The sequence below is a fragment of the Gopherus flavomarginatus genome, chromosome 2 (assembly GCF_025201925.1).
Source record: "Gopherus flavomarginatus isolate rGopFla2 chromosome 2, rGopFla2.mat.asm, whole genome shotgun sequence".
In the NCBI taxonomy this organism is placed as follows: domain Eukaryota; kingdom Metazoa; phylum Chordata; order Testudines; family Testudinidae; genus Gopherus; species Gopherus flavomarginatus.
The window spans coordinates 237,913,780-237,937,478 of record NC_066618.1 but is presented as its reverse complement, the minus strand read 5'-3'; the positions used below and the strand labels follow the sequence as shown (position 1 = coordinate 237,937,478).

Sequence of the window (23,699 nt, the reverse complement as noted above, 5' to 3'; positions counted from 1 at the left end):
TGAACTAGGAAACTACGTCTGGGACCAGGGAAAAGGCTGAAGGCAGAAGAGCAGTGAGAGTGGTTTGCTGGCTGTTGTCCCCAAGCCAGAGAACCAGGGATGGAGACAGCTGAAGACAGGGGAGCAGCAGAGGAATTTAGCAACCGATATCTCAGGGCCAGAGAGCTTAGCCCAGAGTGAAAGGGCCAGGGAGAATGAAGGAAGGGACACCGGCAAGGATGTTCCCAGCAGAGAGGCTGGGGGGGGGGGTACCAATGGGAAAAGCCCAGTTATATTGCAGTTGGAAGGGCTGTCCTGGTACAAGGATAGGACTGGGCTATGCTGGATATCTAGGGCATGGTGAGACTTCAGGGCTGTGCTGAAGAGCCAGGCCATGGTGAGGGACACCAGAGCTGTGCTGGAGAGCCAGGCAGTGGTGTAGTCCTCAACTACAGCATCTCCCTGTCCTCAGGCTGCAGGAATGGGGTACAGTGGTGTAGTGGAGTTGGAACGCTGTTCCAGTGTCTTTCAGCTCCATCACACTACTGGAGCCAGGGCCCGGAGAGGGATGCCGGAGCTGGATGTTACCTGTAGTGTTTGGATTATGCTGGGGGAAGTCTGGACTATTCTTGTGGGACTTTTGTTAGGATTTATGTGCATGGGATTCTGTAATAAATGAGCCCCGCAAGGGCTATATTTACACTTGGGAATACTCTGTGGACTATTTCTGGGGGCTCTGAAGGAGGGGAATTGAGGCAGGCCTGCCTGTTATGCTGCAGTCTGCCACAAGAGAGCACTCCAGGCGGGGGGCAGCCCCGTAACACTACACCAAGTACTAAATCATATCTAATATTGTGCAAGCTAATACCTGTTATAGCTTGATGGTATTTCCCAGTTTAGGCACAAACTTCAAGACTCCTTCAACCCCTCTTTGGTTTTGGATGTATTAAGTGTTTACTCCATGCATTTCACCATGCTCAACAGAATTCCAGTCTACTAGCTCTCTGCTTGGAGAAAACCTCGGAGAGTACGTCTACACTGTGATAAAAGACCCACAGCACAGCTGCAGCTGCCCTGGGTCAGCTGACTCAGGTTCGTGGGGCTCATGCTGTGGGGCTTTACAAGTGCAGTGTAAACATTTGGGCTCAGGCTGGAGCCCTGGCTATAGCACCCTCCCCCTTCACGAACATCTGCAAAGCAAGTTTATAGCCCTGCAACCCGAGTCCTCTGAGCCCGAGTCAGCTGATCTGGGCCAGTCATGGGTCTTTTCAAGAGTCATTAATAGATACGACAATTAGCTGTGGGTGGAATAGAGGCAATAGTGAGAATGCAGCTCTGCATGGACTTGTAAACTTGCATTTTCGGACCTGGAATGTTTTAAGATCTGACACTCATGGAGTCATACAATTATTTAGACCTATTATTATCAGATTGGTAAAAAGGGAAATTCTTAAATTCTACTTCAACTCCCAGAGAAAGTTGTTGCTTGTATAACTCAACTCACTTCCCTTTGTAACAGCAGACTGTGCGCTGCAAAACTATACTGTATCATTAAGATATTTCAGGACAAACTTTTCAGCTCGTGTTCATTGAAAAAGAGCTTTTAAAAATAGAGTGGTAGGGAGAGACTTTTGAAGGCAGAAAGGGGAGTCTGGCACACAACTGAAAGTCAATGGAAGTTGGGCAACTAACTTCCCCTCGTGCCTTTGAAACACTCTTCCATCATGGACTGTACTGCTACTCAGAAAGAGGGCAGCTTTCTCCATGTCAGAGCAGTCTATACCATATGGCTTTCAAATGGTGTCTAAAGTCGATTCAACACTTTATAATGTCTTCCTGTTGCTATTAAGTAATGAACCTTTATCTGAAATTTATCTCCTAGACTAGGGCTCTTTCTAGGGGCAGGGATTGTGTATTTATACAGTACAAAGCATAATGGGGTCCCATGCCTTGATTGGGGCCTCTACTAAAAATAATAATGAATAACTAAAATGTTCACTTCAGATCATATTAAACACATTAAAGCAATTTTGGAGACATGCTAAACACCTAGGATATGATTCAGACTTTCCTCACTGACTTCAGGAGGCACTGGATCATGCCCTCAATAAACACCAGGAATTCCTATTCGGACAAGTCATGATTAGAGCTGAGCACCTGGTCTTAATTCAGGTTTTACTCAAGCAAAATTATAACAGAAGTCAATGGGCCATATTCTGAGAAGTGCTGACCAGCTGCAACTCCTACTGAATTCAGCAGCTGCTCAGTGCCGCTCCAGCTCTGGTACACACAATTTGCCTGAGTAAGGATTGAGTAAAGCTAAGAACCTCAGGGTTTATTTAATCTGATGAGTTGCAAGTACTCAGCACCTATCAGGATTCGGTTCATTGAGCATTAGACACAAGCACCAGTTAAATCTTTACAAGGTTCACATTAATACAGGAAAATTGACTTTGTCCTGCAAGTTGTTTGATTTATATTGGAGGGAGGGGAGTGGAAAGTGGATAGACTGCTCGTGCATATTAGTTACCAGGAGTATTTCAAAGTTTTACATTCCGCTTTCTGCGTACAGCCACCAACCCGTCTCCATATTGTCCACACACAAAAACTTCAGTATATCATAAACAAGCTTTACTGGAATGAAGAACTTTGTCGTACTTACCATTTTTTACAAAGTCAGTAAATAACTATCTTTTTTGGTAGCTGTGCATATTTTTGATGTTATCTAATTGTGTAAAATCCTACTTTCTTCTACAGATCTTTGCTGTACTGTTGCATGGGTACTGGATTGTGTAAGGTTACATTATGCTAGTTGCAGAATGATGTAACATAATGAAAAGTGAGGGGTAAAATTGCTTCATCTCCCTAAGGCTATAGAAACACATCAGAAACAGAATAGAATTTGTTATTGTGCATTTCCTATAGGGTGACCAGATAGCAAGTGTGAAAAATCAGGATGGGGAGGGGGGTAATAGGCACCTATATAAGACGAAGCCCAAATATCAGGACTGTCCCTATAAAATCAGGACATCTGGTCACCCTAATTTCCTACCTATACATCTCTGCTCTTTTATATAATACCTAACACTCAGTAAAAAGGTTTCCTTAGAATGCTACCTATGACATCAGGGCTTCTGTGTGACAGTCAGTTTAGTTATCTGCAGTCTTCTTGCTGCTTTATGCAGGCTGCTACTCGATAATTTCATGTGCCCTCAAAGACTATATTAATGGCCCAAGAGCAAAAAAAATGGCTTATACATGAATAAAGCAGAAATCAGTACGTTTTCTTTACACTGAGTGAAACTCTTCCTGTGCAGAAGGCAGCTCAAGGTCTCTGTGCCTCTTGCATTCATTTAAGACCTCAAAATAGTCCCAGCTATGCCCTGTTTTGAGGGATTTAAGTGGTGCATAGGCCTTGAGCTAGACCTCTGCATAAGAGTGAAGTTCATCCATATTGGCCACAGGAAAACGCAGTTCACTGACATTTTAGAACATGACTGAAATCATGACATGTTTTTTTTCAGTTTTTAATCACATTAGTCCTTACTCAGACAATCAGAGGGAGTTTGCTTGAGTAAGGATCAAGTAAAAAATCTCAGTATTTGACTTTTTTTTTATTGCTGCTGCTACTAAGGCAAAATCTCCAAAATAACTCATTTGCCACAGTAACTCCATTAATTGAGGGGTATGCCTGCAAAGAAAAACCTTTGGCGCTGAATCTCAGAGCTCGGATCCATTGACTGAGGCTCACAGGGTTCAGGGCTAAAAACAGATATTCCTGCTCAGGCAGGGGCCCAGGGAATGAAATCTGGCAAGAGTGGAGAGTCTCGGAGCATCTGCTTCAGCCTAAGCGAGAACGTCTACACAGTTATTTTTAGACTTGCAGCCTGAGTCCAGTGTGGCTGAGTCAGTTGACCCAGGTTATGAGACACAGTGCTGTTGGTTTTCTTTGCAGTGTGGGTTCAGCCTATGGGTCTTAAAGTGATCTTGGGCCAAATTCCTCTCTCAGTTTCATTGACTCAATGGAGGTTGCTCTGGATTTACACTGATACAGCAGAAGAAAAATTTGGGCCAAAAGTTCTAAATCTGACCTTAGAAAGCTGTTTCTTAAGTCAGTGTGCCACTTTCTGCTCTCAGTTACCCTTGACAAACTCCACTGACTGCAGGTGTCTTCTGCTGGCTTGTCTTGATTGGGGGGTGGATTGCAAGGATGCATGTTTGGGGAAAAAGTGGAACTCAGGAAAATGAGCAGTAACATTACACGAATCCTGCCTCTAAGGGCTTGTCTAGACTAGGAAAATGAGTGGTCTGTTAATTAACTAGCTTTAACTAACATTTTTAAACACCATTAGGACCCAGTGTTGACAAAAATGATCATGCTTAAAAACATGTTAATTGGTCACATACCCATCCCATAATTTGTAGGCTCTGGTTGGTGCCTCAACTGTCAGGTCCTACACCTCTGATACTAACCATATTCAGGTAGTGAAAATAAAGGGCATGCAAGAGGTTATTTTTAAATAGTTTAATCTTTAGTTAAAGAATGTCTGTTTATGCAACATAGTTGCTTCAGCAGATACCTGGCAGCTATCACCCTTATCACCATACTGCTTCAAGATGAGAGATTGCTTTTATTAAACGTCTCCTTTTAAACAAAAAATTCAGGGTGAACCAACAGAATATTATCTGAAAAAAACTGTTCAGCTATATACGGTAGCAGACAGCATACGAATAGGCAGACTCCATCAATTATAATCCTAGCTGTGTCATTCTTTGAATGGTGGCCAGTAGTGTACTTTAAAAGTCCATTGGGACTAAATGTTTTACTTGAATGAATTTTCATTACTTACAATTAGTGCTGTGTGGCAAACGGATAATGCAATGTCACTTACTCAGGATCTTAACAATACCAAATTTAGTTCTGAGCAAAAACTGCTCAGATTTGCTTATTTTTGCGTAGGTTGCATACATGCCCTGCAGAATATTAAGTAAACCACAGGTCTGGGAGTCTGACCAAATGTTGAAACCAGTTCTGGGGAAGAGCATCTTAAAGAAAAGCTTCCTTGTGTTGGTATTGTCTGAAAGGTCTTTTGGGACAAACAAAACCCTTCATTTCACTTCATTCCTAATCGATCTCAATGCCTCGGCCAAAATCTAACAAAAGCACATCCTTTTAACTTTCCATCCAGCTTCTTTATGTACACCAAAGATGTTTACTCTCTCTACCGAGAACAATTAGCTTTCGGTCTGGATCAAAGCCTAATCTTGCTGTCAGAGAAAACAGAAAGGAAAAAATTACAAGGAAGAGTGGGTCACAACTCCAACTTTTAAGTTCTAGGGCTCTACTCAGTGGGAGAAAGGGAAGGAAGCAGTTTTACAAAATGCACGTGGTTCAAGCTGAAGGGTCTTTTCTGGATTTACCCATCCATCATTCTTCGATACTCCCATAGTAAATCTCTGGAGCTTCTCTGGTTAATCAACTATCCCTGATCATTTCTGGTCCTGCTCCTTTTCCAATTGCACCAGACTAGTCTAATAACAACAATTTAAAAAATCCTCTAACTCCCTCACCAGCAATGAATGAGTACTGATTGCCAGCGTGAGAAATTTAGTACTCACACTACTGCCTGCCCTCAAAGATCCTCTCGTCCTCCACTTTTCTCTCCCAGCAGATAAGCAGGGAGAAACAAGCAAGAACTGAATTAAAATATACAAAACCTCTGAGTGTTACCTTACAGGACGTAGCCCATCTAATTCCAGCCAAAAGAAACTTTCCTACCTTGCTGCAGGGATAGGTAGAAAATCTAATAGTGGATCAGTCAAGTTGGCTATGCTGCCTAGCTGTTCCACTGGGAAATACACAGTGCTGTAAATTAAAGATTTTTTTAAAATGAATGCTGTGGTAAACCTGATGAATGAGACATCCTACCAATTCAGATTGTGACTCACCCAAGAATTTGATTCATTGTATCAGATAACAGAGCCAGCATAATTTATGGGGTTTATAGACACAGCATGCTTTGAAGGTGCGAATGCTAGTTTAACTTAGTCATGAATGAATGACTTAGCTGTGTTATTGTAAATATGTTGGAGGTGGCACATATGAGCTGTGGACATGTTGCACATTCTATGAAGGCCAGAAAAATACCGAGAGTGCTCCAGGAAGAAAACAACTTGCTGAAATGTCAGCTGAAGCAGCAAGTTCTAATTTCTTGGAGCTACAGTGCAATGGAAAGAGAAAGCCCACAGCACAGTTAAACATTTTTCTTCACCCTGGTCTCATGTTTCTATATCTTCTCAGCTATGTGCTTGTTAGTCTGGATCTATGAGTGTAGGTGTTTTCTCCTTGCTAGGACAGTGATACCAAAAGGTGTTCACACCCTAAGAACAATAATATAACTCAACTGATAACACTATCACTTCTTAAACAGATAGATGATTGTGGAATTAAGTTTCACACTCTGATCTGTACTCTGGTGTTGGCAATGGTGGCATTACAGTGCAGTACTCTGCTGAACTCAGAGAACTGCCACACTTTCAATAAGATGTGAAACCAAGGCTCTTTCTGCCCAACTCAGGTGGCTTTCCAGGGGAAGGTTAAAGATTCTGGGATAATCCTCCTTTTGGCAAAACGGGTGCAACTCCCACGGACTAGCAATTATTAAAAAAGAGTAAATGATTGTAATGGGGTTCGGCTCACCTCGTGTGAGTGTACCCCAGGTGAGTGTGTGCACGCCTGCAGTTTTTGTCAACTTTTCCACTCATGGTGCCCTTGGTTGGCTACTGCACTCATCAGGCGGGTCTTCGGTGACTCAGCCTTCCGTCCACATCACATTCAGTCCATGTGAACAGCAAAACAAACCCATTCTGAGGTATACCATCCAACCGGGCCTATTTCAGGGCCCTTGGTAATGTCATGCAGCCCTCCCTCGACTCAGTCTTTAACAGTCCAATGGGGCCTGTCATAGTACCTCTCAGTTGGATGCGTCCTTTCTCTGTAGCCCTCCCTGGGCTCAGTCCTTCAATAGTACAACAGGACCCATCACAGTACCCCTCCATTGGCAATGTCTGTGTAGCCCTCCTCAGACTCTGGTCCTCAGTCTGACCAACAGGGCCTATTTCAGTTCCCTAGTTCAGTGACTCTCTACCTTTCCAGACTGCTGTACCCCTTTCAGGAGTCTGATTTGTCTTGCATAACCCCAAGTTTCAGCTCATTTAAAAACTACTTGCTTACAAAAAGCAGACATAAAAATACAGAAGTGTCACAGCACACTGTTACTGAAAAATTGCTTCTTTTCTCATTTTTACTATATAATTATAAAAAATCAGTTGGAATAAATATAATACTTACATTTCAGTGTATAGTACATAGACCACTATAAACAAGTAATTGTATGAAAATTTAGCATGTATTGACTGCACTAGTGTTTTTTATGTAGCGTGTTGTAAAACTAGGGAAATATCTAGATGAGTTGATGTACCCCTTGGAAGATCTCTGCAGACCCCCTGGGGTACATGTACCCCTGGTTGAGAACCACTGTCCTAGCTGGCCAGCTTATGTGTGAAGGTTCCTCCTCTGGGATGGAGCAGCACCCCAGGCATAGGTGCTGGCTTCCTCATTTCCCTGGGGGCGCTTGACACCCCACTCCTGCCTCTTCCTGCTCTCACTCTGCCCCATCTCTTCCCACCCCCATTCTGCTCCCTCCCCCGAGTGCACCTTGCCCTCTCTCCACCTCCTCCTCCCCAGCACGCTGCTGAACAGCTGGTCATAGTGTGCAGGAGACACTGGGAGGAAGGGGGAGGAGCTGATTGGTGGGCCGCTGGGAGGTGCTGGGGCTGAGAGGGAGGAGCTGATAGGCAGTGCTGCTGGTGGGTGCTAAGCACTATTTTTTTTCCCATGAGTGCTCCAGCCCCAGAGCACCCATGGAGTTCGTGCCTATGGCCACAGGGCTTCTTCCTTGGAGACTCTTTGCATGTTCTTTAGTCCTCTGACCCCAGCTCTCTAACTGGGTCAGTCTCAGTTCAGCCCCCTTCTCGGGGGTAACAGTTCCACATACAGTCCCTTCCCTAGGCCTGTCTAAACTTCCTTCTCTCATGGTGCAGCCACTTCCCCACTGGCTGTTGGGGAGGGGGGGGACCCAAGCCCACCCAATACTCCAGGCCCTAACCCAGGGATCTTCTAAGTAGCAGCCACATGCCATGCCCCTCTATGTTTCCTTGAGCCACTTCCCCATGGCCTGTATCTTCCTTCAGTCCCATCAGCCAGCCAGGACCACCTTCCTTGCTCCCCTAATCCCTACCAGAAGACTGAATTCACACTGTTTCTGCAGCTCCTCTTATACGAGCATGCTGGACCCTGATTGGCTGCTTCCCTTCAGCTTCTTTCTGATTAGCTGCATCCCAAGCAGCCGCTCTATGCTTCTCCTCTATTGCTCTTTTGGGGAAAGGGTGTGGCAGGACTGACAGCCTTCCAGCAGGGGGTCTCTGGGTCTAATATACCTCATCAGAATGATAAACAGCAACATCCATCAATAAACCATTTTGTAATAGGTACAGTTGGGTATGACCTATTGAATAGTGAACAATAGCTGCTCCCTTTGTGTACATAGGTACTGCACCATTAGCAAAAATCAGCCCTAAATCTGTGTTGGTTTGTGAAATTGCATGTGCACATCCACCCTATCCCTCCATTCTAATGTCTTGGGCTATTCTTGTGGGTAGGCAGGCACTGAAATATCCAGTATGCTGTTAATTCTTTCACATTTCAATACCTGCTTGTTCATAACCTAGGGAGGGTGAGTAGCAGGATGAAGCAGTGTGTAAACACAAGCTCACGGTCATAATTATCCTACTGTCAAAGGGAATTTCAGTGGTACACATTTGCAGCCAGGTAGGCTAATATTTCAATGCTGTAATGGGTACACATCACCAAGTACTACTTAGCATGGAATCATTTACTGTTAAACAGAAAAGCTGACGTATTTGACAGGATTAGGATGAGATCTACACAATAATTTTTCTAACAGGTGGGCTGTGCCACTGTGAAGTGAATCTGCTGTGATATGATGTAAAACAGCAGCAATTCAGCTGTGATACAGAAGAAAATACTTTTTTTGAAGGTGATAACTTTCCTTTCAGAATTTTTTTTTATTAAACAACCAAATGAGAAATGCCCTGAAAAGGCAGTTTAATGGAGATCAGAATTCAAGTCTGTTCAGCTTTTAAATTAGGTAATTACAACAATCTGAACAGAAGAAATCATTTTGTCCACTCTGTGATTCTTATAATATATTATTACTTGAAACTGAACAAAATTGAAATACCCACAAACAAGATACTCATGACTAATCAGACAATTCACAGACTCGACTATTAAAATGCAAAACTTCAGGTGTGTTATTTGCCACTCAAATTAATTACAAGAACACAGTTGTCTGAGAGCTGCTCTCAATGTATTGTCACCACGACTTGTCACCAGCACTACTGAATCACACAACTCTCAGGAGCAAGGGAAACAGAGATACTGAGATCAGTCAGGATTTTCCTGCATTATTTGAATGTGTTTGTTAAATGAAATCTAGTAGTAAGCATAAAAGCAAAGTGCAAAACAGAAATCTAGAAGAAACCATCCTAAACTAAATCTCAAAACCAAATGGTCACTGACCTGAACTTTAAAACTAAGACCCATCTCTGCAATGAAGTTAGAGAGAAACAGAATCATACTTTTAGGAGTGTTTTTCGCCTTTGAGTCTTCCGCACCTGATATTTCCTCTGTTTTTGCTGTACAACTGAAATGCACTAGTGAAATTCAGCCCTGTAGAGAGGAGCCTCAAAACAGGGTTTAATTGTCACTTAAGCAGTGCACAAGTCTACTGCATAGGGGGCAATATCACTTACAGTGAACTGATCCCTCTGGTCATTCAGCTCAGTCATTTGACATATTTGACATATTATATATCTATCCACCCATCTATCAGTGTTATTATAGAGCTATATATAAGGATATTCAGATCCACAGGGCAGAGCTCAAGTCTGCTATTCTGTTCTCCCTTTAGGCATATCTCATGCTGATGCTATGTGCATGTATTCATATAGGGAGAGCAGACTAGTGGAGCTGAGAGCTGCCTTGAGGATCTGGCAGGATGGTTTTTTTGCCTGTATTAGGGTTTCTGTTGGGGTCCATTCAAGTTCATCCTGGTGAAAAGAGCATGTTGGAATCAAGATATCATGTGGCACTGAGAGGAAGACTTTGCCTCTAGATGTTTTTTACATAAGATCCAGTCCTCCAAAGCTAAACTCTCATGAGTAAGTCTTACTGACAATAGTATTCCCATTGACTTCAAAAGAACTACTGAGGTGAGCAAGACTTGCAGGGCTGAGTCTTGATATTATGGCGGGGGTGGGAGAGAGAAAATTATTTATATCTTCAGCAAAGGGCTAAAATAATTCTAAAGGATCACTTCACTGGAATTTACAAATGCCCCTTCACAGAGTACATAAAAACAGAAAATCAAAGGTATAGGAGCAGAAAGTCAGTGTGTGATCTCACATTTCTTTTAATAATCTGTTTTGTCCATGCTCTGTCTACATTGCATATTTAAAATGCTTTTACATGACTAGCAATTAGCTAAAACGTAACCAATCACAGACCACTCTGACATTTGATTTAATACTATCTTATGGGCAAATATATTGAGGATCCACAGCTGAAAGAAATAAAAGTATTCAGCAACGGGGGCAGATATAACTACAAGTGTGTGAATACAGAGAGAAATGTCCCTATGGTAATTCTAGTTGATAGCATAAGGTTACAACCAAGTAATGGAAAATTTAAAAACCCATGAAACAAGAATAACATAGGTCATTCAATTAGCATTTCTCTCCCCAAACAGCTCAATCTTTATTATAGGTTATATCCTCACAGAATTACAGCACTGTAGCTACTGACTGCAAAGGGAAAGGAAATCGAGTACGGTTTGTGGATGATTTAACTTGAATTTCCTTTTCAGCTAGACACATGTGGTTTAGTCCCTTTGAACTATGGTATTTCTTTAGACTCTTGGCTCTATGACGTGTTGCTAGTAACTCATTTGGACTACAATTTGTCTCTACCTCATCTTAAACAAAATAACTAGAGGAACCAGAGACCCAGACAGACACTGATCCTAAAGTGCATGGATTGGACCAGCTATCAGATATCTGCATGAATAAATCAAAGGAGAGAATTTAGACCCCAAAAGTCAAGCTTCTTTGCCTAAAGTTAGGTAGCTAGATCCATATTTAGTAACATAAATAAGTAGCTTGATGTTTAGAAGTACTTAGCACTTACTTCAGTGGAAGGAGCAGATATACAGCACCTCTGAAAATAAGTAGCACTTATACAGGTGCTTAAACGGTGATTTAGATGTCTAACTTTAGACACTCATCTTTAAAAATATTTGGCCTTAGGCTTTACTAATAATGATGGTAAGCCTGTTCCCCTGGTATTTGGATGAAGTTTTTGGTTTGGCATATGAGATATATAGGGCTCATTCATAAAATTTAGATCCAAGTGCTGACTTTTGAATACAGTACTCCCAACGTCAGAGGTGTTTGTATCCAGGCTTTTTTTTCTTTCTGCCCATTTCCAGGGCCAAATCCTGGGGACCTTAATTAGGGCCTCATCCAGCAAAGCATTTAATTAAGTACTTTGGGTTACGCTTAACTTTGGGTACATGAGTATTCCCACTGAAGACACTGTAGCTAATGGAACTGTTTAAGTCTTTCCCTGGATCAGGGACTAAGAGCTTGTCTACACAAGGAAATTGATTGGAATAGTTATTGTGGAAAAACTGTGTGTGTGGACTCTTCCAGTATAAGTGTCTATATATGCAATTATTCCAGAAAAGCTCTAGTACTTTAAATTTACACCTTATCTTACTTCAGAATTGCTTCCCTATGTAGACAAGCCCTCAGTTTTTACTCAAACTCAAGAATGGGACGGCTAAAGTATGGAGATCTGCATTTTATGATCTGACTAGTAAACCTTATTTATTAAGGACCCAGGATCATAAACACAACACAGCAATACCCAGCTTTGCCTGTATGATATATTAACAAAACAGAAAAATCTACTTTGGGGTATCATTTAAAAATACAAAGATGCCAGCTTTTTAACTGTTTAAAGAACTCATGATCTTTACTGCAGTAATAAGCGCTGTAAAATGTTATATTGTGCATGTATGACAAACATGAGAAATGGTGAATTATCACTTGGTTTTTGCATACTGAAATTCCAGCACTGTGAGAGAAGTGCAGATATTGATACACAAAACAGGCTGTTATTTGTACTTTGTATAATTTATGCTAAAAGATGCACTGATGTGGTAGTAATTTGAATAGAATCTGACACTATGAGTCTCTCAATTAAATGTACAGAACAGTTTAATTTTCATTTAATTATATTTGTTTTTTAAATTTAGATATACTATTACAAGAATACATAGAGTGTATTTGTGCTCATGGGAAATTAAGCATCAGAATAACATTATGCTCTTTTTCTTATGGTTTATTTTCTTCAAACTACCTTTTGAAATTAAAAATAATTAAATGTGGAAAGCTATCAGCGTTTGGGGTTTCAGGGCATATGGTCTCTCATGGCTCCTTGATTATTTATTTAATCAAGCCATAAGAAGTGGGTAAAGGATAGGGACATTTTGGTCTCTAAGGTTATTTGCATAAAAACTATTTTATCATCCATATGTAATTACTTGATTATTCTATTCTTGGCACCTATTCTTTATTTTTCACATAGGAGATCGGGTTGCTGCTCTTTGAACCACACTATGTTGGTGACCATTGAAACTGAAATACAGAAACTATTCTAAATTAATTATAATAAAAATAAATAAATCTAGATATGATTTGTGGCCTATAGGAAGTTGTATAATTTACCACTTTCAGTCTATTTTAATAGGGTATGTCTATTCAAAGATGCATGTCTCTTTGTCAGGTGCAGTAGTCAGGATTGTGGCAAACTGTCCTTGGGAATTGGTAAAAAATGTCACTTGTCTTGGAGGCGATCCCTTTCTTCCAGCAGATACACAGGAGGATGGCCATTACTTACGCATCAAGAAAATCCTTCCAGATGCCGGAAGGATTGTAGTAAGTAGCAGTGAGAGTTAGGGAGGGCTGTAGGAGATTCAGTTATTAGAAATAAAGGTAGCTAGGCTTGAGAAGAGACATTGTGAAATGATTAAATATCAATGGAATATGGCAAAAACCCGATGGATAGAAACCAGAAAGGATAGATTAAGTTGATAAGAGTCTGGGCAAAGCAATGAATTACATTAACTCCATTGGAATTATACAATATATTTATCAATAATTTGAGGAGGACATAGTGGCAGGGATGAGATAGATCCTTCCAGTACTCTGTATAAAAGGGCATGTGGAGTAGAAGAAAAACTACCCAACATCACCCACTGTGATCATTTATTCACAAAGGAGTAAAGGATTAGCAACTCAAGGGATAATCCATTCATTCCAATCTGATGTAGAAGTTGTATCAACAATACCTTATGGCTAAATGGTATTAAAGGTGGCTGCTAGATTTAATATCACCTGAGCCACGTGGCTTATTCAGTTTTAGGAGGAGATCATCAACAGCGCTACTAAATCTGTTCGTTTCCATATCCAGCTCTGAAATTAAGCTAACCAGAGTCAAGGATATTATCTAGATATTATCAGAGTTGCATTGTTGTAATCTTCTCAGTAATCACTCCTAAATATGAGAGATTAAATCTCTGTCAGTAGCTCACAAGATTATCCGTGTTGAATGACAGTTTATTGAACAGAATTTAATCAGTGCCCTGTTGAGCACACCTGACAACTTACTCTCACGTAGGGCCCAATGTTTCCTCGCTGGTCTGAACCAGACAAAACAGACACATGATATGGCCCAACGCAATTCAGCACTGCATCAAGCTATACTGGCTGAAACTGAAATCTAGAAGATGCTGCAGTTGACCCCTGAGTGTATTGCTCTGAAATCTCAGTAGCTGATTGCTCAGCCCAGATTGCTGGACGGAGGCAAGCCACAAAAGGTCTGCTGGTCAAGTTTCACAGCACCTGTGATGGAGGCATAGAACACCTTCTGTACCTTTAACAGCAGATAAGAGGATAAGGCTTCAAACATTTCAGTTGCTCAAGCTCTGACAGGACGTCCACCACCAATGTTCTGGTCACCTTCTATTTGGCTTTATATGTTGCAAATCATGTGTAAGCCATGGTGCCCCCAGAGCGAAAGCCAGGCAAGAAGGCATTTGGGCTTACTGCATTGGTGGTTGCAAACAGCATGTATTGCAAAATTCCACTTTGGTACTGTGGTCTGCAAGCAAACTTGTATATTCAGTAGTTCACTAGAGCTCTCTGGAATTTTCAGGTTCTATTAACAATCCCATCAAAATAAATCCCTCATCCAAACAGGATAGAAATATTTCAGCCTCAGGTAGGAATTATTTTGCTCCGTGTTATTTTGAGGACCAGATTAATTCCCAGGTCTACGCCAGCTGCTCCTGGCATAAACTCAGGAACAGAACAACAGAAGCAAAATCTTGACTGGGAGGGAGGCAACAAAGGAGAAAAGTAGCTGCAACCTTCCATCTGCTGAAGGTCTAAGTGTATGTGCAGGCAGGCAGAACACCCCAGAAGCAGACAGTGTTGACAGGGGAAGGGGACATAGCCAGGGTAGCAAGGGAATGAGCAGTTTCAATGAATTCCTGTTGCCTTCCCACGCTGAAAACCCAGAGAGATGTTGGAGTGGAATCCCCTCAGGGAATAATGGCCCAGTCCACTGCAGAGGGTACACATTACACCTACTGTGTTGGCAGGGTTGAATCTGGCTCACATGTTATTCTAAAGGAAGATAATTTTCCTTCCTTAACTACTGTGAGAAATAACACTAGTCAAAAAACTATTCAGTCCAAAGACTTAGTACCTTTTCCAGAATAGGCCAGTGCCTAGTGCTGTAAAATGTATGACCTGATATTTTATTATGGATCTGTTCTCACCAGTAGTGTTCTTATCACTGGTGACAACAGGAGTTACATGCACGGGGGGTGGGCGGAAACTGACCCAAAAGTACTCAGCCTCAGGGACCTCAAAAACTAAACCAAAACCAAAATAACCCCCCAAATCCCTAGGACAAAGTGAGAAAGTTCTATGACAGAATGGTCTATGACCTTACGAATGACAATTTTTTCTTTCACGTAATAAATAGTTTGCTGTCATGAGCAGGTAAGGAGCAGAATTTTAAATCTATATGTAGAGTCTTTCATTTGCATTGTAGCTCCTAAAGAAACCCCTTTCCTCATATAAAGTGATACCTTTAAGACTGTAACAAAGCTCCCTCCTCATTGGGTAAGTTTGCATGACTATGTTATACAAAGATCACAAAAATATTGGTAGTTTGTTGTTATTATTGATTTATAGTTTCAAATAGCTATTGAAATGCCTAACAACAACTGAAATATGAGCCCATGAGTTTGATGCATGATATTTTTTAATCAGGGATATTTAATTTTTAACCATGCGGGATTAAACTCTAGGATGGCATTTTGGGAGTGTGAGGAGAAAAAGCTTTAGGCAGCAGGTATTATAAGCTAGCATGGTTCTTTTTAGATGGCAGAAAGAGAAAAAAATCCTTTATAAACCACCTAGAAACATCACCAGAGAAACTACTTGTGCTGTTAGTTAATGGTAAAACAAAGCATTTCCTACCCATTAAAGTAAAAATCATGTATTGAATCTGACTCCAGAGATGATGCAGTATGATAAGAAAAGCCAAAACTGATATGCAGAATGCTAACTCCTGTGAGGAAATAAGAAGAATGCTTCACTGACATTGACATAGTAAACTGAGCTAGTCAATACTGGGTTTGGTGAAGAGATTCAGTTTTCAGAACACTTTTTTCAGTTATTCTTTTACACGTCATTATTTAACTTAAGAGATTGGTGAAAACAGGGACATGATGAATATACCCAGTCTCTATTTGGTTTATCAATGACTCTAGAAACTATCCCAGATTGGTCTTTGTTAAAGTCTTAGGCAGGAAACAAACTAAAGTTTGCCTACTTAACATGATCACTGACACATGGCAGAGGCCACTTTACGTATGATCTTGCCATTTCTTCTAGTCCCAGCACTGCTTCACCACTCTTCCACTAAAAACACATTCCCACCAACCCTTCTGACCTATAATACCATGACTACCCACTTTCCTTTGTGGATCTCACCCATAATTCCTCCCGGCCCCAGAATCACACCCCCATTATTTGCTCACCTGCTATCCCTCCAGTGTACATACATATCATACCTATTTCCAACAAATATTGAAGCATGATAACCAGTGCACAATGATTCGCAACCATCAGGAATTATCACAACTCTAAAAAAATATTCTTTCCTCCTTGTTTACTCTTGTATTTCTACTTTCCCTAATTGCTTCAGCTTGCTTCATTGGTTTGCTTGAAAGCCACTGTAGAAGGGTTTCCAAAAAGTAAAAGTCACATCAAACATTTATTTCTGCTATTTTACTGCTCCTGATAATAAGAGCCCGAAACTACAGTCCTTACACAGGCAAATCTCCCACTAAAATAAGTAAATGGGCATTTTACGTGAATGTGGAGTGCAGGATGGGGCCCTAATTCTTTGTAACAATTCTGTTAAACAACAGCAACAAGCAGTTTCACTCTGAATAGTGCCTGCTTTTGACATCTTGTCTGGAACACACTTAAGATGACATTGTCATGATAGGTTTCATAATTTTAAAAAATATTTTTACTCTGCTCTTGTTCACAAATAAAGTCCTGGCCTGGAAGGATTAACACTGAAAACTGTAGTTTAGCCTTTAATATGACTGACATCAATGAAAATCTTTCACTGAATTCAATGGTTATTGGATTGGGCCCTCAGTCATTGGAGCTTTGTCTTCATATGTCATGTCTGAATGTACTCCTCTTTCTTTATCTTTTCCTCCCTGCCACACACTGGTTTATTGTTGTAGGGTTGCTCATGAGTGCCAAATGGCTGACACTGATTTTTTTTTTTAATTTTTAAGAAAAAACATAGCATTGAAGTATTTGCTACATACATGCATAGGCACACGTACACAGCACACACAAGCATGCACACAAGTAACTTTCAAAAACAGGAGGTCTACATCTTCAAAAACATACATCTCTTGAGTTTGGCACCCAGAAATGGAGCCATTCCAAATTAGTGGATACTTCTTAAATTTAGGCTTTAACCAATTTACACACACAAATGCAGGTGCATGTGTGTTGTGCACATTTGTCACATGTTCCTCAGCTCCACTCCATGAATCTTTGGCCCATTAAGAATTACATGGACTTTTCAAACAAACAGAGGAAAAAGTCAAATTTGCGGTCTGCCAAACTCTGACTGTGTCCTTTTAAGAAGAAAAATAAAAAACACTTGACATCCCAATTATTCCATCAATACCATGTCATAAGAGTGATAGTCTAATACAGGGCTAGCATTTCTGATGCTCATACTGATCTTTGATCATGTCGCAAACATTGTTGAAAGAAAACTTTTGGAACAGTTATTTACAATGCAAAATTAACTTAAATCACACCGTGCTTTTAGCATTTCCGTCAGACAAACAAAAGAACCCTGATGCTTACATAGCCTGGTGTGCATAGCAAAAAAGCTAACCAAGAGCAACTGTACATTCCAGATGTGTGACAGATCATACAGCAGTAAAACTACAGTAGGTAAGTCTGAAGCAACAGCTGCCTACGCAATGGTTGTAAATTGCATGTGACATACAGGGCCGGCGCTTCCATTTAGGCAACCTAGGCGGTCGCCTAGGGCGCCAGGATTTGGGGGGGGTGGCATTTTGCCACCCTTGGCGGCAATTCAGTGGCGGGGGGGGTCCTTCCGTGCTCTGGGTCGTCGTCGGCAATTCTGCGGCAGGTCCTTCGCTCGCTCCGAGACCCTCCGCCTAAGTGCCTTGAAGACTGGGAGCGCGGAAGGACCCCCCCCCACCGCAGAATTGCCACCAATGACCGGGAGCGCGGAAGGACCCCCGCCTAGGGCGCCAAAAACCCTGGCACCGCTCCTGGTGACATACAGATTCAGATTTTCAACATTGCATAAAGGTAACTGTGTGGATTTGTTTGCCACTAATGTGTAAATACCTGATGTGTGCAGATATGACCAATTAGACATGTGTCTGACATCTAACTGACCACATGCATGAGCGCCTCAGGCATTTGCTTCCACATATTGGGTGCACTGGCACATAAGTTAGGCACAAGCAAATATATGCACATCCCTAAGTTTGAGAGTCTGGCCCACAATACATTTTTAATCAAATGTATTAATTCATGGACTTTATTGAAATCACACTGAGTTGTATTTCCATATTTTTGAGATAATGGTTTGCCTCTGCATTTTTTTTAAAACAAACTTTCCTTCAATATTATATTCCATTTGGACTGCATGCAAATACACTTTGAGATACCATTAACACTAACCTGGGAAGTAGCTGCAGTTGTGCTAGTTTCCTTACCATTCCCAGGTGCACGCTCATTGCTTTTTGCTGCTTCTGTAGTTTCTGCCTTCTTTACATTCATTTCCAGAGAAACGGGTGGCCCTACTTGGCCCAACCCATCACTCACTTGGGTCAAACTTGGGCTGCTTGCTTGCTGTGATTTGGCCTTATACCAACTAGGGTAAAACAAGGGATCGATGGTTTCTGCTGTTGATGGCATTTGTGTTTCAGACTCTGCAGTCTGTCGAGCACCACTTGGCACAACCTCACCCTTCATCAGGATAGATAAAGTAAAAAAACAAAAAAAAAAACACACAAGCAGAGTGCACTATGTTACCTTTCTGTGTTCAGCCCATATTTCTCTGCATGCTATATTTGTTTTTATCTCACTGCAAAGAATTTATTGTTTGAGGTCCAAAAGAATTACAGCTGAAATACAGAACAAAAGTGTCTAGCATTTGGATAATATATGTATGGAAAATACAAACACTGGGTCAAATTCTGCAGCCCCACTCAGCAAAACTTCCCATTAGCTTCAAAGGGAACCTTAGTTGAGAAACAACTGAAGGAGATGTTCCTTTCATTAATTTCATTACACACTTCAGGCCTGATTCTCTTCTCAAGTATAAATTAGGAATAACTTCACCGAAGTCAGTGAAGTCACATTATAGCGGAGGTTCTTACTCAGAGTTATCTGAGTTCATACTCAAGTGAGCACCCATCTCTGTGTAATCACTGAGCTAAACTATACTACACAATGCGTAAGAACTTCCAGTACTAGCCTCACACATTAAGATGACATATGTGGGGTCTTACCCACTGCCTACTGAAGTCAACTGGAGTCTTTTAAATCACTTCCTTGGGTTTGGGATTGGGACAATAATTTATTTTTTAAAATAAATATACAGAATTGTATCACTCAACATTGATTCTGTTGACATGAGCAGGCAGAATAAACAGACCATAATGACAATAGAGATAAATACTTGCCCACCACACGACTGTTTATATATAATAGTTGACTGTAATTATACCTTATCCATGACTGGAGCAGCTGACAGAACTGCACCCTCTCTATCAATATCAAGTCTTTCCAGACTAGCCAACTGCAGGTTTTGACCACCTGGTGCCATTATTACAGATGACTAGATATTACAACATTTTTACTTTGCTTTCCCTAGGCCAACAGGAAAAAGCTAAACTGCAAGCATCCTGCACATTGCATCCCCCACATGCCAGTCTGACGAACTCATAATGGCTTTTTAAAATTACTGGTGGGCTAGACCAGCATGTCTCTATATTCTTTTTCACTCAGGAGGTGTCGGACTTCACAAAATTATGAGGCAGTTCAGTTTCTAATTAGGTCTGATCTACATATGAAGTTAAATTAGTGCAACTCTGCATGTGAACACTCTTAAATCAGTTTAAATTTCCTTATTTAGATTTAGATTAAGTTGGTAAAAAATCAAGTTAAATAGATATATGCCATTTCTAAACTGATTTAAGAATATCCACAGAGAACAGGCACAAACCTGTGTAAGCCCTCAAATAGATCAAAGAAGGCATAAAGCTAGATAATTTATTCCCCCTCCCACCCCGGTTCTGTTAAATCAGAACTTTGCCATAAACATGGACTCTTTATTTGTTTCCTTGTTTGTGCACCACTGTCAATGACCTCAGCATGGCGCTGGAATAAGGACGTAACTGGAGTTGCAGAATAGATTAATTTGTCCTGCTTAGTAAGTTAATTGCTGATATTTGATAGCTGAAGGAGATTAGCAAGTATTGTTTTGATGTAGATCTCACAAAGTATCAGTCATTGGTATTTTATTTTAATTGTATTCCAAGAGAAAAAGTACAGATATCAAATATATCTTAAATACATGGCTTCAAATATAAAGATATTTCAAATCCAGAACATGTTTGCACTGCCATTTCATAACAAGCAGCCTTACTTCTCTGCATCTAATACTCTGAGACATGAACTTCTAAATGATATCCCCAGTGACAAGACCACCAAAGGAAGGTAAATGTCATTCACAGGAATAAAAGTTTAGAGAGGTCAGGTAATATGGCTTATGAACTCTTCAGAAGGCATGCTAAAAGTGAAGTTCTCTTGGTATACATGTTTTTATTTCTCATCTCAGTTATTATAACTGTTAGTTTCTACTAAGCAAAAGAACAAACAACAAAACTGAGCATCAAGTTGTCAGTTCTTAAGGGTTTTGCTCCAAAATTAAATCTTAGTAACCAAATGTTCCTTGATGTACATAAGAGAACACTGTTATTGTTTTTTTAAATCAATGAACTCACACACATACCCAGCTTGAATATAAGCAATGGCAGTAAAATCTTTGCATTCTTCCTTGAATGGGCTATATTTTTTACATGTTTCTGACATATGTTTCAGCATCTATTGGGTCCAGTTAGATCATTCATAGTGCTCTAGAATGGAGGAAACATTCAGCATAGCTGATAGGACAGAGAATGGTTGGATGCAATTACCTGACTAACTGAGGCAGCTGGTGATAATGATGGGGCTGATTCAGTCTGAGGGCCTCCTGTTGTGCTCTTGGGTTCTGAGTCCAGCTGAGATTGCTGGGATACTTTCTCAGCTACCTCTTCCTCCTCACCTGATGACTCTGTGCGGACTTCATCAAACTCTTCACCTTCCATCAACTCCTCATCTTCCTCATCACCCTCCTCCTCTAATAAACATTCATGTAAGCACAGCATTAGGTTAACACAATACATGGGGTATGCTCTTTATACAACACAGACATTTAGAAATATGAAGTTACTATGGTAACTATACAGTAGGTCTATTGATAGTGAAAGGAACCCACAGAGGGTTTTCTCAAGGGACAGTACCACTTGTGCTTTAATTCCAGCTGATGCTCATAGGGGCAAGACTGGAATCTGCCCTGGATGCATGCAAAAGGAAGGAAGATGATGCAAGAGAGAGACAGAGACCAAGGAGGAGCCATCTCCTCACATGTTGCATCTCTGTGTACAGGTCTTGAGCATAAGGACTGGGCAAGCCGGCCAGTGCCACCAACAGTGTAGGCTCCCCACAAGTGCTGGAGACAGGAACACACACTGCATTCTGCCACAGGGTGTTGCAGCAGTTGCATTCCCCCTGCCTGAGGTAAAAAGCAGTGCTGGCAATTAATCACAGTTAACCTCACACAATTAACTCAAAAAAATTAATCATGATTAATCACAGTTTTAATCACATTGTTAAACAACAGAACACCAATTGAAATTTATTAAATATTTTGGATGTTTTTCTACATTTTCAAATATATTGATTTCAATTACAACACAGAATATGAAGTGTACAGTGCTTATTTTATATTAGTGATTACAAATATTTGTACGGTAAAATGATAAACAAAAGAAAATCTTTTTCAATTCTCCTCATACAAGTACTGTAGTGCAATCTCTTTATCATGAAAGTGCAACTTACAAATGTAGATTTTTTTTGTTCCATAACTGCATTCAAAAACAAAACAATGTAAAACTTCAGAGCTTACAAGTCCACTCAGTCCTACTTCGCGTTCAGCCAATTGCTAAGACAAACAAGTTTGTTTACATTTACGGGCGATAATGCTGCCCACTTTTTATTTACAATGTCAGCAGAAAGTGAGAACAAGTATTCTCATGGCATTGTTGTAGCCGGCATCGCAAGATATTTATGTGCCAGATGCACTAATGATTCATATGTCCCTTCATGCTTCAGCCATCATTCCAGAGGACATGCTTCCATGTGTATGACCCCAAGACCCAAATTCCTTGAGTCTCACAACAAAGGAGAATAAACCATTTCCCTTCCCCCCTCCAGGTATTCCCTCCCTGGGTTCCTGGAGAGATACACAGAAGCAAGCTCCGTGAATCTAAACAGAGGGACTCCACCCTCTCCTATTTCCAGTCCTGGAAACACAAGCACTTCCCTCTTCACCCAGAGGGAATGCAAAGTCAGACTAGTAAATCTAACACACACAGATTTCCCCCGACTTCTCCCTCCCACCAATTCCCTGGTGAGCTGCAACTCAATTCCCTGGAGTCCCCCACTAAAGAAAAACTCCAACAGGTCTTAAAAAGAAAGCTTTATGTAAAAAGAAAGAAAAATATATAAAAATGGTCTCTCTGTATTAAGGTGACAAATACAGGGTCAATTGCTTAAAAGAAATATGAATAAACAGCCTTATTCAAAAGAACACAATTCAGAACACTCCAGCAACTACACACATGTAAATACAAAAGAAAACAATATAAACCTTACTGCCTTACTATATTTGTACTTACAGCTTGGAAACAGAAGATTAGAAAGCAAGAGACAGAAATCCTCTCATAGCTGAGAGAGAGAGACAGGCACAAGACCAGAGAACAAAGGACTCACACACAAACTTCCCTCCACCCAGATTTGAAAAAGTCTTGTTTCCTGATTGGTCCTCTGGTCAGGTGTTTCAGGTTACTCCTTTCCAGGTGAAAGAGACATTAACCCTTAGCTATCTGTTTATGACAGCTTGTTTAAAAATAATGCATTAATTACATTTCTGACTGAACTCCTTGAGGGAGAAATGTATGTGTCCTGCTCTGTTTTACCTGCATTTTGCCATATATTTCATATTATAATAGTCTCAGATGATGACCCAGCACATGTTCATTTTAAGAATACTTTCACTGCAGATCTGACAAAACACAAAGAAGATTGTGAGATTTCTAAAGATAGCTGCAGCACTCAACCCAAAGTTTAAGAATCTGAAGGGCATGTCATAACCTTTCTTCCCAGATCTGGACCTTAGCATCCAAAATATGGGTGTTAGCAGGAATTCCCCTAAGCTTAATTACCAGCTTAGATCTGATAGCGCTGCCACCAATCAGGAATTTTTAGGGCCTGATACCCTCTGGTCCCCCCAAAACCTTCCCTGGGGGACTCCCAGACTCAGATGCCTTGAGTCCTACAACAAAGGGAAATAACCCCCTCCCCTTGTTTCCTGGTTACTTCCTCCCAGGCTCCCCTCCCTGGATGACCCTAGGAGATTCCTTGCTTCCAGTCCTGGAAACACAAGTGCCGAGAGAGCTAATCTCTCTTCCCCCTTACCCAGAGGGTATGTAAAGTCAGGCTTAGTAAATCTAACACAAAGAGATTTTCCC

General features: G+C 40.9%; 1 protein-coding gene across 7 annotated transcripts in view; it reads right to left on the bottom strand.

The window, feature by feature from the left end:
- Positions 1-23,699, bottom strand: part of TRIM55 (tripartite motif containing 55) — a 51,548-nt gene that overhangs the window by 4,806 nt on the left and 23,043 nt on the right. For 3 of the 7 annotated variants that reach the window (XM_050940968.1, XM_050940973.1, XM_050940971.1), the window contains 3 exons: positions 21,045-21,247; positions 18,558-18,810; positions 15,739-15,829 (listed from right to left, as the gene is read on the bottom strand). In XM_050940968.1, the coding sequence (XP_050796925.1) occupies positions 15,739-15,829; positions 18,558-18,810; positions 21,045-21,247 (547 nt within the window). Of the gene's footprint in view, positions 1-15,738; positions 15,830-18,522; positions 18,811-21,044; positions 21,248-23,699 lie in introns of all 7 variants that reach the window. The other 4 variants (XM_050940970.1, XM_050940969.1, XM_050940972.1 and 1 more) reach the window with 4 other exon arrangements.